General features: G+C 37.0%; 1 protein-coding gene across 1 annotated transcript; it reads right to left on the bottom strand.

The window, feature by feature from the left end:
* Positions 1-29: 29 nt before the first annotated feature.
* Positions 30-338, bottom strand: LOC131160771 (egg cell-secreted protein 1.1-like). Its single transcript, XM_058116654.1, has one exon. It carries the CDS (start codon positions 336-338, stop codon positions 30-32), a length of 309 nt encoding a protein of 102 aa, XP_057972637.1.
* Between the last annotated feature and the right edge of the window lie 15,572 nt (positions 339-15,910).

Raw genomic sequence — 15,910 nt, 5'->3', positions numbered from 1 at the left:
GTGAAGCCGAGGAACTCGATCATGGAAGGCTAGCAGTGGAGCTGGACGGCGTGGATGGCGCGGCAGCAAGTGGGGCCGAGGTAGGCCTCGCCGTTGAGGAAGAAGAGGATGACCTCGCCGACGCATGAGTGGAGCTCAAACAGGGAGTCCCGGCAGTAGTTGTTGCTGTTGTCACCGGGGTAAGAATTATTGTTACCGTCCACCTGCATTAATCGAGGGGCCAGTGGCGCAACCGACGACGACTCGAGGTTCAGCGGCCGCGTAGCCAATGAGGCGGCGGCGCAGCATGCAAGTAAAACCAGTGCAACAAGCAGGAAATTGGGAGAGGAAGACGCCATTGGTAATTATATAAGTTTAAATACGATAAACATTATTCACATTAACATTAAAATAAAGTATACCTTGATCGTTAACCTTTAAATATATATATATATATATATATATCTATCAAATTAAATCAAAACATAAGGAAGAGTAAGGACCAGTCCCTAACCTCTTTTTTATAATCACTTCCATCAAATGATTAATAATGTATCATAATTATATCATAATTATAAACCTCTTATATTTCGAGATGTCATTATAATTTTACAAAATTTTGAGATCATTAATCAGAAAATATAATTATAATTATTTATTTAAAAATCTTTCATATTACCTCAACAAATATTATTATAATTCCTTTGAGACAATTAATGTCTTACATTCTCTCACTTGACTCAAGTGAAATTACTTAATGTAGTTGATCATAATGCGCATACATTAGTTATCATTAATATATAAAAAACTTGTAGGAGTCATGGCGGTTTCATATCATCTTTATTAACATAGTTCTTTCCATGCACTACAATACAAGTTCCATTGCACATAATGATCTTTTAATTGAGAGGCATACATTAGGTCCAAATTTGATCATGTTATCATTATTCCATAACAATTATGTATACAAAATGGAAAACAAAAATAACAAAAACATTTTCATCATCGAACTCAAATATCAATTGAACAACATACATTAAGATTCAATAATGCCCATCTTTTCAACATGACCAATAAATATTTTGGGCGGCAATCCTTTTTTCAAAGGATCATATATCATACAATCGGTGTTAATATGTTCAATTGACACTTTTTGTTTCTGTACGTCTTCTTTAACAGTAAAGTATTTCAATTCTATATGCTTAGCACCCTTGGAATACTTATTATTCTTAGAGAAGAAGACAGCTGCGGAATTATCACAATAAGTTTTCAGAGGCTTGCGATACTGTTGACTATTTCAAGTCCTGAAAAAAAGTTCCGCAACCAATTAGCATGAACTATAGCCTCAAAGCAAGTTACAAATTCAGCTTCCATAGTGGATGCAGCAATTATAAACTGTTTCGCACTCTTCCATTAAATTGCTCCTCCGACCAGCAAGTATACATAGCCAAATGTGGACTTTCTTGTATCCATGCATCCAGCAAAATTAGAATCTGAATATCCAACCACCTCAAGATGAACAGACCTTCGATACATAAGCTTGTAATCTTTCTTTCCTTACAAGTATTTTAGAACTTTCTTTGCAGCCTTCCAGTGAATCATTCCTAGATTACTTTGTGTTAAAATCTCAATCCCAAGTATCATTGTAAATAATATACCAATTAGGGAAGTGAGTAAATATGGGGGATTTGATATTATTCAGTAAGGAAATTGTTTCCTTGTTTAGAATAGGTAATCGTATTATATATTGGGATGTACATATGAACAAAGTAATGAAGAAAATATTCAATCGTTTCTTCTTTCATGGTATCAGAGCTAGGTTTTCTTAAACCTACCTAATCGGCACCGTCAACAGCAAAGGCTCTACCTCTTCAGCAAACATCATCAGTGACTCAGAGGCCACATCCGGTGGGGGTTCGAATGGGTTGGATAATACCGTCTTTCCACTCTCATTGGAAAAATTAAACGGAAAAAATTTCCGTGAATGGGCTCAGTCCATGAGATTGGTGATTTAGGGAAGAGGAAAGTTCGGTTATCTTACCGGTGAGCGGAGGAAACCAGACCCTTTCGACAATGTAGCCTTGCAAAGATGGAGGTCCGAAAACTCCATGGTCACAGCTTGGCTCATTAACTCGATGCAACCATCAATCGGAAAAGTCTACTTGTTCTTGCCAACGGCGAAGGAAGTCTGGGAAGTCATACGTGAGACATACTCCGACGTCAAAAGCTACTCGCAAATCTTCGACATCAAGACCTGATTGTGGCAGATAAGGCAAGGTGAGAGAGGTGTTACCGAGTATTTCATGGAGATGACTCATCTCTGGCAGGAGCTCGATCTGAGAATCAATGACAAGTGGGAGTGCTCCGGCAATAGCACGCGATACTGAAGGAGGCTCAAAAATGAGAGGGTCTTCGAGTTTCTTGCCAACCTGAATCGAGAGCTCGACGAAGTGAGGGGACGGATCCTTGGCCGGCGACCTCTCCCTTCAACCTGAGAAGTCTTCGCAGAGGTCAGGAGGGAAGAGAACAGGAGGCGTGTGATGCTGCGGCCTCAAAATGAACCTGCTGGGCTAGACCTCCCCATACCCATATCCGCCCAAAAACTAGATGGGCACGCTGGACACGCTGGCTTGGATGTCTCGGTTCTTGTATCAAAAGGCCCAGGTGGACCTAGTCGACGACCACAAAAAAGTAAATTATGGTGCGAACATTGCCAAAAAACAAGTCATTTGAAAAATACCTGCTAGGAGATTCATGGAAAACCGGCAGATTGTTAACCGAGACAATACCAAAAAAATTGTGGGTACCAGGCCAGCACTAACGGATCAACTGAAAGATTACAAGAAGAGAACAACAATACCTATTCTAGCAATGCATTCAATCTTGAACAGTTGGATCAACTATATAAGATGATTTCATCAATGCAAACATCGGGTCAGTCTTCCTCTAGTTCCCTGGATCACCGAGGTAATTATCTGTCAGCTTTAAATACTACATCATGTTACAAATCTCCATGGATAATTGATTCGGGTGCATTTGATCATATGATTGGGTCTTATCAGTATTTCTCATCCTACTCACCATATGCCAGGAATTTGATGGTAAAAATTACAGATGGTTCTCTCTCACCAGTTGCTGGAAAAAGAAGTATTCGCATATCTGATTCTTTAACTTTACAATCGGTCATACATGTCCCCAAGTTATCTTGCAATCTGTTATCCATCAATCAGTTAACAAAAGACTCGAATTGTTCTGCTAAATTTGGTTCCTCTCATTTTGTTTTTCAGGACCTATCATCGGGGAAGATGATTGGCACTGCTAAAGCGTATGAGGGAATCTACTACTTTGAGGAGGCAAGTTTGAGTGAATTATGTAATACTGCAATTTGTGATTCTGCATCTACTTCTAGAAATAGTGAACTTTTGTTATGGCATTCATGGATGGGTTATCCCAATTTTCAATATCTAAAACGTTTGTTTCCTTCTATTTGTTCAAATAAAATGGCTTCTGAGTTTCAATGTGAAGTATGTGAGCTTGCTAAACATCATCGTACTTCTTTTCCATCATCTATATACAAACCATCTCGCCCATTTACTATGTTTCACAGTGATGTATGGGATCTCTCACGTTCCCTAAATCGCACCAATACAAAATGGTTTGTTACCTTTATCGATGACCATACTCATCTTTGTTGGGTCTACTTACTGAAAGACAAAACTGAAGTCCGCTCCATTTTCATCAATTTTCTAGACTCATATTCAGATTTTACGTACTAATAATGGTATGGAATATTTTAATACCATCCTGGAAACTTATCTTCAAGATAATGGGATTGTTCATCAAAGTTCTTGTATGGATACCCCTCAACAAAATGGGGTTGCTGAATGAAAAAATAGACATATACTTGAAGTAGCCCGGGCATTAATGTTTATTGCCAATATGAAACATTATTTTTGGGGCGATGCCATCTTAACAGCCACACATCTCATTAATCGAATGCCAAGTCAAGCACTTTTATTTGTCACCTCTCTTCAGAAATTACAAGAACACTTTCCTACCTCTCGACTCCCTTCCAGTCTCCGACTGAAAATCTTTGGTTGTACTGCTTTTGTTCATGTCCATGCACACCATCGCGATAAATTGGATCCTCATGCCATTAAATGTGTCTTCCTTGGTTATTCACCTACCCAGAAAGGCTACAAATGCTATGATCCGGTCTCAAAATGACTGTTCGTTAGTCTTGATGTCACTTTCTTTGAAACCACTCCTTATTTCCCAAAGCCCTCTCTTCAGGGGGAGAAATGGAGTGAAGATCGGTTCTTTGATCCCTTTACTACTAAATCTGCGTCATTCTCTCCGGTTACTCCAGTTACCCCATTCCCTGACCCATCTATTGAGTCTTCCATTGCATTACTTCCTGACTTGCCAAACACAACAGAGCACTTACCCTTAGGGGGAGATGCAGGAGAGCAAAACAAGGCAGACATGCTGGTTTACTCAAGAAAGCCGAAAACAAAGGAGAGGAAGAATCTCATACCTGAGGCACCAAGAGCGTTGGAACCGGTGATGGCTCCGAATAACCATGAGCCCATGCCTAATCCCAATCTGGTAATTAAGTCTTCCTCTGATAATCCTGCACCTAATGATATCAATTTACTTATTGCAATCAGAAAACAAACCAAGTCATGTACTCAATAGCCTTGGTCGAAATACATGTCTTATAAAAGTTTGTCTACAGGATATTGTGTGTTTGTCTCTAACCTTGACGAGATGAAAATGCCAAAAAACATTCAGGAAACTCTAGAAATACCAAAATGGAGAGAGGCAGTCATGGAAGAAATGTGAGCCCTAGAAAAAAAATGGAACTTGGAAGTTGACAAATCTACCGAAAGGGAAGAAGCCAGTGGGTTATAAATGGGTCTTCATAGTGAAATATAAATCTGATGGAACAGTTGAAAGATATAAAGCCAGACTTGTTGCAAAAAACTTTACACAGACTTACGGCATTGACTATACTGAAACATTTGCACCAGTGGCAAATTTAAATACAGTTCGGGTTCTCTTGTCCTTGGCAGCCAATTTAGATTGGCCACTACAACAACTTGATATTAAAAATGCTTTCTTAAATGGAGAATCAGAAGAGGAAGTATACATGACTATACCACCAGGATTCAGTAGAACAGGTGAAGAAAACAGAGTGTGTAAACTCAAGAAATTGTTATATGGCCTCAAACAATCTCCTAGAGCGTGGTTCGAAAAATTCGCAAAGGTACTAAAGAATCAAGGGTATCAACAAAGGCAATCAGATCATACACTATTCTTCCAACAGTCTAAAGGAGGTAAGAGAACAATTCTAATAGTGTATGTTGATGATATAATCCTTACTGGTGATGATACTGAAGAAATGGAGAGATTGAAGAAGGTTCCAGCTACTGAATTTGAAGTTAGAGACTTGGGACAAATGCGGTATTTTTTGGGCATGGAAGTGGCAAAAACGAAAAAGGGTATTAGTGTCTCTCAGCGAAAGTATGTTACTAACCTCCAAGTTGAAACTGACATGCTGGGATGCAAACCAAGCGAAACCCCAATAGAAACAATAAAGAGGGTTGAAGATTGTGGAAAACTAGTAGAAAAGGAGAGGTATCAGAGATTGGTTGGCAAGCTGATCTACCTATCACATACTATACCAGATATTGCATTTGCAGTCAGTGTAGTAAGTTAACTCATGTATTCACCAAAAGAAGTTCACTTAGATGTTGTATACAAGATCCTTAGATATCTCAAGGGATCCCCGGGAAGAGGAATCTTCTTTAAGAAATGTGAAAGCAAGAAAGTAGAGATCTTTACAGATGCAGACTGGGCAGGATCAGTGGAAGATAGAAGGTCCACCATAGGTTATTGTACATTCATCTGGGGAAACCTTGTAACTTGGAGAAGCAAAAAACATAATGTGGTGGCTCGTAATAGTGCTGAAGCTGAATTCAGGGCAGCCGCTCAAGGGATAGGTGAAGGACTATGGTTACGAAAACTCTTCGAGGAATTACGGGTCCTGGTGAACCTTCTTATCAAACTCTACAGTGACAATAAGGCAGCTATCAGCATCTCTCTTAATCCAGTTCAACATGATAGGACTAAACATGCGGAAGTAGACAAACACTTCATCAAAGAGAAAATTGAAGAAGGAATTATATGTATGACTTATGTACCAACCAAGGAACAAACTGTAGATATTCTCACTAAAGGGTTAGGACGACAGAGCTTTGATGATCTTATTAGCAAGTTGGAGATAATTAATATTTATGATCCAACTTGAGGGAGAGTATTAAAATCTCAATCCCGAGTATCATTGTAAATAATATACAAATTAGGGAAGTGGGTAAATATGGGGGAATTGATATTATTCAGTAAGGAAATTGTTTCCTTGTTTAGAATAGGTAATCGTATTATATATTGGGATGTACATATGAACAAAGAAATGAAGAAAATATTCAATTGTTTCTTCTTTCACTTTGATATCTATAGAGCATTCATACTACAAACCTAATGTCAGGCCTTGTGCACGTTTGAGCGTACATCAAGCTCCCAACAACGGATGCATAAGGAACATCCTTCATTTGCCTCCATTCTAGATCATTTTTAGGACATTGCATGAGATTGAACTTGTCTCCTATCTAAATTGGAAAGAGTGAAGCTAAGCATTTGTCCATGTTAAATCACTCTAAAACTTTATTTATATAACCTTTTTTAGACAAACCAACCAGTCTTTGGGACTGATCTTGAAATATTTCTATTTCGATCACATACTTTGCCTCTCCCATATCTTTCATTTCAAATTTTTTAGAGAGAAACTCTTTAGTCTCATGTAAGAGACCAAGATCATTAGTTGCAAGCAAATCATCATCAACATACAGAATCAGGAATATAAACTTACTCCAACTAATCTTTAGATATATACATCGATCAACAGTGTTTTCTTTAAATCCAAAGGAACCAATGGTATTATTAAACTTAAGATACCATTGTCGGGGAACTTGTTTAAGTCCATATATTGACTTCTTAAGTTTACACACCAAATTTTCTTTCCCTTCAACTATAAAACCCAGTGGTTGATCCATATATACATCTTCATCTAAATTCCCATTTAGAAAGGCATTTTTCACATCCATTTGATGTAATTCTAAATCGTAATGAGATACTAAAGCCATAATAATTTTGAAAGAATCTTTCTTAGAGACCAGTGAAAATCTCTTTATAATCAATACCATTTTTTTGAGTAACACCTTTAGCAACAAGTCTGGCCTTGTAACGTTTAAGGTTACCACGAGAGTCTCGTTTGGTTTTAAAAACTCATTTACACAACTGTCTTGCAACCTTCTAGCAATTCTACAAGATCCCAAACTTCATTTTATTCTATAGACTTTAACTCTTCTTTCATGGCATCCATCCATTTATCAAAATTATCACAACTAATGGCCCATGAAAACGAAACTAGATCATCTTCAATTCCTAAGTCAAAATCTGACTCTTGAAGATAAATCACATAATCATCCGAGATAGCATATCTCCTTTCTCTTTGAGATCGTCTTAACGCAACCTCTTGTGGTTTTTCTATAATAGGTTTACTTCGAATAGCAGGAGTTGTAATTTCCTTAATTTCCACATTTAATGGAACCATACTACCACTTTTCATCATTCTCAATGAACGTAGCATTTCTAGTTTAAACTATTTCTATGACATGATTAGGACAATAAAATATATACCCTTTCGATTTTTCTTGATAACCAATGAAATTACCACTGATTGTTCTTGTATCCAACTTCTTTTCTTGTGGATTATAAACTCTAATTTCTGCCTGACAACCCCAAACATGTAGGTGTCGTAAACTTGGTTTCCTGCCAGTCCAAAGCTCAAATGGTGTCTTTGGAGCTGCCTTACTAGGAACACGATTTAATACGTACATGGTAGTTTTTAAAGCATACATCCACAATGAATTGGGTAAAGACTTTCTTCTTATCATGCTCCTAAACATATCCATCAAAGTCCTATTACACCTTTATGATATTCTGTTCTGGTGTATCTGGCATTGTGTATTGAGCACAAATACCACGTTGTTCAAGGAATTTAGAAAATGGAGCAGGAAGTTGTCCAGTTTCGTTATACCTTCCATAATATTCACCTCCTCTATGAGATCTAACAATTTTCACTTTTCTGTCTAATTGTCTTTCAACTTCATTTACATAAATCTCTAAAGCATTTACCGCTTGAGATTTATCATGTAGTAAGTAGACATATCCGTAACGTGAAAAAACATCGATAAAGGTGATGAAATATCTATCATTATTGAAGGTATTTACGTCAAAGGGTCAACATATATCAGTGTGTATAATTTCTAGAAGCTGAGTGCTCCTTGTGGCTCCTTTCTTTGTGTGTCTTGTCTGCTTTCCTTTAATACAATCTACACAAATGTCAAGGTCAATGAAATCCAAATCTGGAAGTATTTCACTCTTTACTAATCTTTCCAGTCTTTCTTTGAAAATATGACCTAACCATTTATGCCACAAGTAAGCAGATCATTCATTCACTAAACTTCATTTAGTTCCAATACTAAGATGCGAGGTTAAAAGTGTTTCAGCATAATGATTATCAAGTATTAACTTATATAATCCATCACAAAGCATTCCACAACCAACCATACATGTATCCTTAAATAAACTGAAACATCCTTTATTAAAATTACAAGTGTATCCAGAAACATCCAATTAAGATAATGAAGCTAAATTCCTAGACATACTAGGAACATAAAAAGTCTCATATAAATCCAAACAATAACTAGTGTCTAGGATTAAACAAATAAGTCCCAACAGCTTCAACTGGCACTTTTATTTTATTCCCTATGAAGATAAACTTCTCATTTGGGTTTATGTTTCGAATTATAAGAAATTTCTGCATCATATTAGAAACATGAGTTGTACATCGAGAATCAATTCACCAAGTATTATAAGGAACTTCAGCTAAATTTGATTCGAAACATACATAAGCACTAGGCTTACCCTTCCTTTCGAACCAAACTTTTCATTTTAAGTAGTACTTCTAGTAATGTCCTGGTTTCCCACAGAAATGACACTTGTCCTTACTTGATACCTTCTTCTAGATATAAGAAGAGGATTCATTATCCTTTAAAGATCCTTTCCCCTTTCCATGCTTCTTTACTTTCTTTTCAACTCCTTGATTGTTCACATAATGAATAGAGTGAATTCCTTTATTGTTCGGTTATGTTTCGTCTTGAACTAGCATACTGTGCAACTCATGCACATTCCATTTATCTGTTGACCCTATGGGTCATACCTGTTTTGATTATGACAAATACTCAGGTATTTAATGATTGCCAAGTTGATGTGCAGGTTTATCTTGGCAGTATCCTATGATAGCACTCAGAGACCCGGAGGAAAATGAAGACTCTGAAGACCCTTGATATAATTGATTTTTTGTAATTTATATTCGGGTCTGTAATATTTAAGTAGGAAAGGTCTGTAATAGTAATTAGGGGTCTAGTTTGTAATAAGCTCACACACACATCACCTTCTTGATTTATTACGTAAGCTCAAACAAACCATAAACTGAATGTGACCTTAGAAAGACCTTAGGGTGTACCCTTCGGTCAACCCACCAAATTTTTTCGGTGTCTCTATTTTGGACCTGAATGACCCTAGGACACACACATATTCACATATATTTGCTAGGCACTTAAATAGGGCTTTATTGTGTTAAGACGGGCCAAAATGCACGCTTGGTACACTTTCGGTCGACCGGCCAAAACAGTTCATTCTTGGCCTGGTCGACCGAACCATCCCTGGGCCAACCGTTGACCTAGGTCCCGGTCGACCGAGACCCTGTAGTTCATTTGACCCTGGTCGCCCGAACCACCTGGGAGTCAACATTTTGACCTCCCGGTCGACCGACCAACTTTGTACTCCAACTACCTGGTCGACCGGAGGGTCCTCGAGAGAATTCCCAGTGGTCTGGTCGACCGAAGTAGGCAGTTCAAAATGTCCTGGTCGACCGAACAGCGCTAATTTGAAAAATCGCCTATCCCGGTCGACCGACCATTTAGTTCATTTTTCTCCTGGTCGACTGAATCTAGAAAAATTGCCCTTAACACATATATATGGTAGACGGAGCATTTCAGTTCAAAAGTCCCCTGGTCGACCGAGCCATTTGAGTCCTGGTTGACCGAACCAATTATGGTCGACCGGACCTCTCGGGTTGTCCTGATTTTTTACCGCAGTTAACAAATTTTAAACAGGGTTAAAATGCTTTAAACATCATTAAACTTTTCTAATAATACCCAATAGGTCCCCAACGGTTATATTTCAAGGGTTGTTTATAAACACCCCCCCATTTGGGATAATTAGCATGGGATTAAAAAAATATTGATTAAGAGAAATTCTCTGAAAATCCCAAATCCTATAATACTCATATCCAATCCCCATTCACTCATGCTTACCTTTTTCGATCTCTTAAATCCTCTGTAAGTCGATTGAGTGTTTATATTTAATAGGTTTGCTCTCCCATTCATATTTGATTGATTTATTTTCATTGAGAGCTAAACCTAGGAATTCTTAGGAGACTTTGTTAATAAGTCTATCCTAAGAAGACTTTGATAGATCTTCTAAGATTTGCACCTTCATTGCAACATCTTAAGAAGATTGTATTTGTTTTCGGTTGCAAAACATTTTCAAAATACTTTCTAATATCTAGTGTGCTTTGTTTTGATAAATCTTTAAAGAGATATTTGTTTGTGTGTAAAAAATCTTTGTTGCAATATTCATTGATTTATATCTATAGTTGAATACAAAGATTAAACTCTTTTTGCAAACCGAACTTATACATTGCTAGAGCTTCATATACATATATATATTGAGAAAACTTGTTGATTGAAATATATGAAGTTTGGATAATATCTTTGTTTGAGCACTTAGATTGAATATCTTATGATACAAAGATCATTTAGGTTTGCACTCTCACACACTCATTACAACAATAGTAAATCTATTTGAGAGTTGACATCTTAGACCACATTGAGCTTACATATTGAATCATACTGTGGTGTTTGTAATTGCGCGTATTTGGGTACACATCTGCTTTACTTGAAAGCTTATTCATTGTACCAATTGATTGTATTTCAAATTCTGTTGTATTTCCAAGCACGGGCCTGAAGAGGGAGACTAGCCCTGGAATAGTCCCGGATTGGCTTAGACCCGGTTAGGAAAGATAGGTGCGTCGTCCTGTTAAGGCGTGTAGGTTGAGGTCAACCCTGTGTTAATTTGACCTGGTTGTAAACGGTGCCACTCCACCCTTAAGTGAGCTATTAGTGGAATCCTCAAGCTTGCAAGCTTGAGGCGGGGACATAGGCACAGTTGGCCGAACCCCGACAACATATCGTGTGTTTGCTTATATTTCTGCACTTTATATTTACCGCACGTGTATGTTATGGGTGAATGATGCGTATGACTTAATTCTCACAGTATACTTATTTACGCGTTTGGAAATTGCATAGACTGATCCTAGGTTGTGTACATACCGTTGTTGCATAGATCAACCTAGGTGAAAAAGTTTTAAAATTCCAATTCACCCCCCCTCTTGGGAATACACCAATTCTAACACCATTTATCTTTCATGGTGTTATAGTTCATTTAAAATGGTTAATACTTAGTCGATAATGTGTTTAAAATGAACTGAACAAGGAAATTTTTATTCACATCCATTCCCAATGTCTTAAGTTTTGCTGCAATATTTGTCATTTCAACAACCTGCTCATGCATAGTATGTGAACCATCAAACTTCATGGTGGTCAACATACCCATTAATGTCCCAACAAGAGACTTATCTGCTATTTGGGAACGCTCCCCCACAAACTTTAAAAACTCTTTAGCACATTCAGTTTTGGGAATAGTTGTTTTGATGTTATTTGCAACACCCATTCGCATAAACATCAAACTTAACCTGTTTGATCTTTCCCAATTATTATAATAGGTTATTTCTTCATACTACTAGAACCAGTAATAGTAGCGGGCTGATCACTTAAAAGTTTCAAATCAAGTTGGCAAAATACTTGTAGATTCATATTAGCATACATTAACATTATATATATTTACTATCACATCAGACATTCTGCACCATCATTATTATTACATAGATTTTATAAAGTATCATGGCAAAACGGAATTAAACACAGTGCACATAAAATAAGTTTGGAGGAGTGCTGCATTGTCAGATTTTATTAACCAAGATGTACCATACTTACACCATTATGCCTTTACTATCACATCAGACATTCTGCACCATCATTATTATTACATAAATTTTGTAAAGTATCATGGTAAAATAGAATTAAACACAATGCACATAAAATAACTTTGGAGACGTGTTGCATTGTCAGATTTTATTAACCAAGAGGTACCATACTTACACCATTATGCCTTAAAAAAATAAAAGGTTACTATGCCTTAATTCATAAACTAAAATTTAACAAAACATGAACCTTTAATCATAATCGAAAATCATGAGTTTCTATAGCTTATCTCTGATACCACATGTTAGAATTGGTGTATTCCCAAGAGGGGGGGGAGAATTGGAATTTAAAACTTTTTCACGTAGGTTAATTTATCCAACAACGGTAAATATACAACCTAGGGTTAGTCTATACAATTTCTAAATGTGTAGATAAGTATAATGTGGAAATTAAGTCATACACATCATTCACCCATAACATACATGTGCGGTAAATATAAACTGCATGAATATAAACAAACACACGATATGTTATCGGGGTTCAGCCAACTATGCTTACGTCCCGCCTCAAGCTCGCAAGCTCGGGGATTCCACTAAAGGCTCACTTAAGGGTGGAGCGTCACCGTTTACAACCATGTCAAATTAACACAGGGCTGAGCTCAACCTTAACTAGGTCAATTAGCGGGGCTGACCTCAACCTACACGCCTTAACAGGATGATGCACCTAGCTTTCCTAACCGGGTCTAAGCCAATCCGGTACTATTCCAGGGCTAGTCTCCCTCTTCAGGCTCGTTCCTGGATATACAACAAAAGTGTATATAATCAGATGGTACAGTGATTGTGCTTTCGTGTAAAGCAGATATGTACCCAAATGTGCGCAATAACAAACACCACAATATGATTCAATATGTAAGCTCAATGTGGTCAAGATGGTTCAACTCTCAAAGTATTTTCTATCAGTGTAATGCGTACGTGAGAGTGTCAAACAAACAATCTTTGTATCACAAGATATGTTCAATATAATAGTTCACACAAAGATACTAGACAGACAATATGTTTATTTCAATGAGCAGGTTTCCTCAATCATATGATGCTCCAATAATATATATGTTCGGTTTGCAAAAGATATTCAATCTTTGTATTCAGCAAAGGATATATGAGTTAATGAATATTGCAACAAAGATCACTATCACAAACACAAATATCTTTTCACAAATATATCAATATAAATCACACAAGATATTTAAGTATGTTTTGAAAATGATTTTGTAACCCAAAGACAAATACAAGCTTCCTAAGAAATTGCAATACAAATGCAATACTCAAAAGCTTAAGCAAGTCTTCTTAGGAGAGGCTTATTAGCAAAAACCCGCTAAGAATTCTTAGGTTTAGCTCTCACGAAAATTGTGTCAAACAAATACAACCAATAGAGCAAACCTTCCCAAACACAAACTCAATCCACTTACAAATGATGTACGCACTATTAAACGATAAGCATGAGTGAATGAGGCTCAAAATGAGTAGTATAGGGTATTTATTTTTCAGAAAATTCTTCCCTAATCAAAGTGGCTAATCACGTCTAATTTTGTCAAATGAACTCATATATATAGACATGGGAGAAAATATGACCGTTAGGGACCTATTGGGTATTATTAGGAAAGTTTAATGAAGTTTAGAGCATTTTAACCCTGTTTAAAAATTATTAACTGCGGTAAAAAATCAGGGCAACCCGAGAGGTCCGGTCGACTAGAATAGGTTCGGTCGACCAAGTCTCATATGGTTCGTTCGACCAGGGAACTTTTGAACTAAGGGCACGGTCGACCAGGAGAGGGCGATTTCCCAATTTTTCGAGTTTCGGTCGACCAAGCCAATTTGAATTGCCTGGTTCGGTCAACCAGACTGCTAGGAATTCTCCCGAGGACCCTCCGGTTGACCAGGTAGTTGGAGAACAAAAGTTCTCGGTCGATCAGATGGTCAAAAGGTTGACTCCTAGGTGGTTCGGTCGACCGGGGTCAAATGAACTGTAAAGGCTCGGTCAACCGGACCGTGGTCAACATGTTGACCCAGACCGATTTCGGTCGACCAAGAGAAAATGACCTGTGTGGGTTGGTCGATCGAAAGTACAATACTTGTACATTTTTGTCCTTTTTCAAGCATGCAATTACCTAAGTCAAATATTCAAACATATATATGCATGAGTGAGTGTCCTAGGTTCATTTTGTGTCCAAATTTGAAGACACTGAAAAAGTCCGGTGTCGGTCAACCGAACCCTAAGGTCTTTCTAAGGTCCTTTCTCATTCATGGTTTGTTTGAGCTTACGTAGCAAATCATACATGTGATGTGTGTGAGCTTATTACAAAACAAATACCTACTTAATATTACAAACCAATTAAATATATTACAATGCTGAATTATAAATTGGTCTTCAAGCTTTGCTTGCTTTGTGTACATCTTGATCTTATCACTCTTAGTTCCTGCACAGAACTTCAAACACTCATTAGATACAATGAATATTTGTCATAATCAAAACCGGGTGTGACCAGTGAGATCAACACCACATGTAAGTTTAAACATGATAAATATTATTCATACATCATAATTTTAAGACCTTTGAAACTCATAATTTTACAATCATTAACGTTAAAATAAAACATATCTTGATCCATAGCCTCCAAATATATATATTTTAAACTGTGTTTCTATCTCACAACCCTTGTTCTTCCTTATGCTTCAACTTAATTTGATGGATATATTTTATATAAGCATCATAGGTTGAGATAGGACCAACCCCTAACCTCTTTTTTATAATCACTTCCATCAAGTAACTAATAATATATCATAATTATAGACTTCTCATATTCCGAGATATCATTATAGTTTTACGAAATTCCAAGATCATTAATCAGAAAACATAATTACAATTATGATAACAATATTTATTTAAAGGCCTTTCACAGTATCTCAACAAATATGATTATAATTTCATTTGAGGCAATTAATGTCTTACAAATTAAACTCAAGATAATGGACTACGGCTAGTTCAGTGTGGTGTGGTGCAGGGAAGAAAAATTAGTTAATTAACAAAGGACAATGAAGGCAATGGAAGAAACACCCAATGATCACTGATGGATTGATTGGGGGAGATGAAGAGGGTAGAATTGAAGAAAAATGAATGCGAGGAGTGGAAGTGGAAGCAACACACCCACATACCAAACCGAACGAATTTGAAGATATATGGGTATGGCTGCTCATATATGTAAAATAATTGAAAGAATTGTACTCTAGTTGTAGATCATGACTCATCGTATCCTTGTGTCAGAACAGAGTACGCTCATTTGGAACATGAAATTGAAAACAAATCACCCTCTGACTCATTCTGAGTTGTGCTTCCAAGTACAGAAGTGTCAGGTTGTATCAAGGATGAGTCCAGAACGTATTCCACAGGGACCACTGAGTATCAAAGTATTTGTGAAAGTTTAGTGAGACCCTGTTGCTGTAAAATGTGGTGTGAAAATATTTTTTTTCTTTCTATGTTTTTTAAAGCAGTAAAAAAAGTGGAAAAATGCTAGAGAAAAATGCTAAAATGAGATTGACTTTTATCAAATTTTCAAAAATATAAATCTAATAATGCAGACAAAA

Source organism: Malania oleifera, chromosome 7 (genome assembly GCF_029873635.1).
Source record: "Malania oleifera isolate guangnan ecotype guangnan chromosome 7, ASM2987363v1, whole genome shotgun sequence".
NCBI lineage: Eukaryota > Viridiplantae > Streptophyta > Magnoliopsida > Santalales > Ximeniaceae > Malania > Malania oleifera.
This window is presented reverse-complemented; position numbering and strand designations above follow the sequence as displayed.

What these genes read in the sequence shown, in the direction of transcription:
- LOC131160771 (XM_058116654.1), bottom strand. Translation starts at nt 338, where the DNA reads ATGGCGTCTTCCTCTCCCAATTTCCTGCTTGTTGCACTGGTTTTACTT.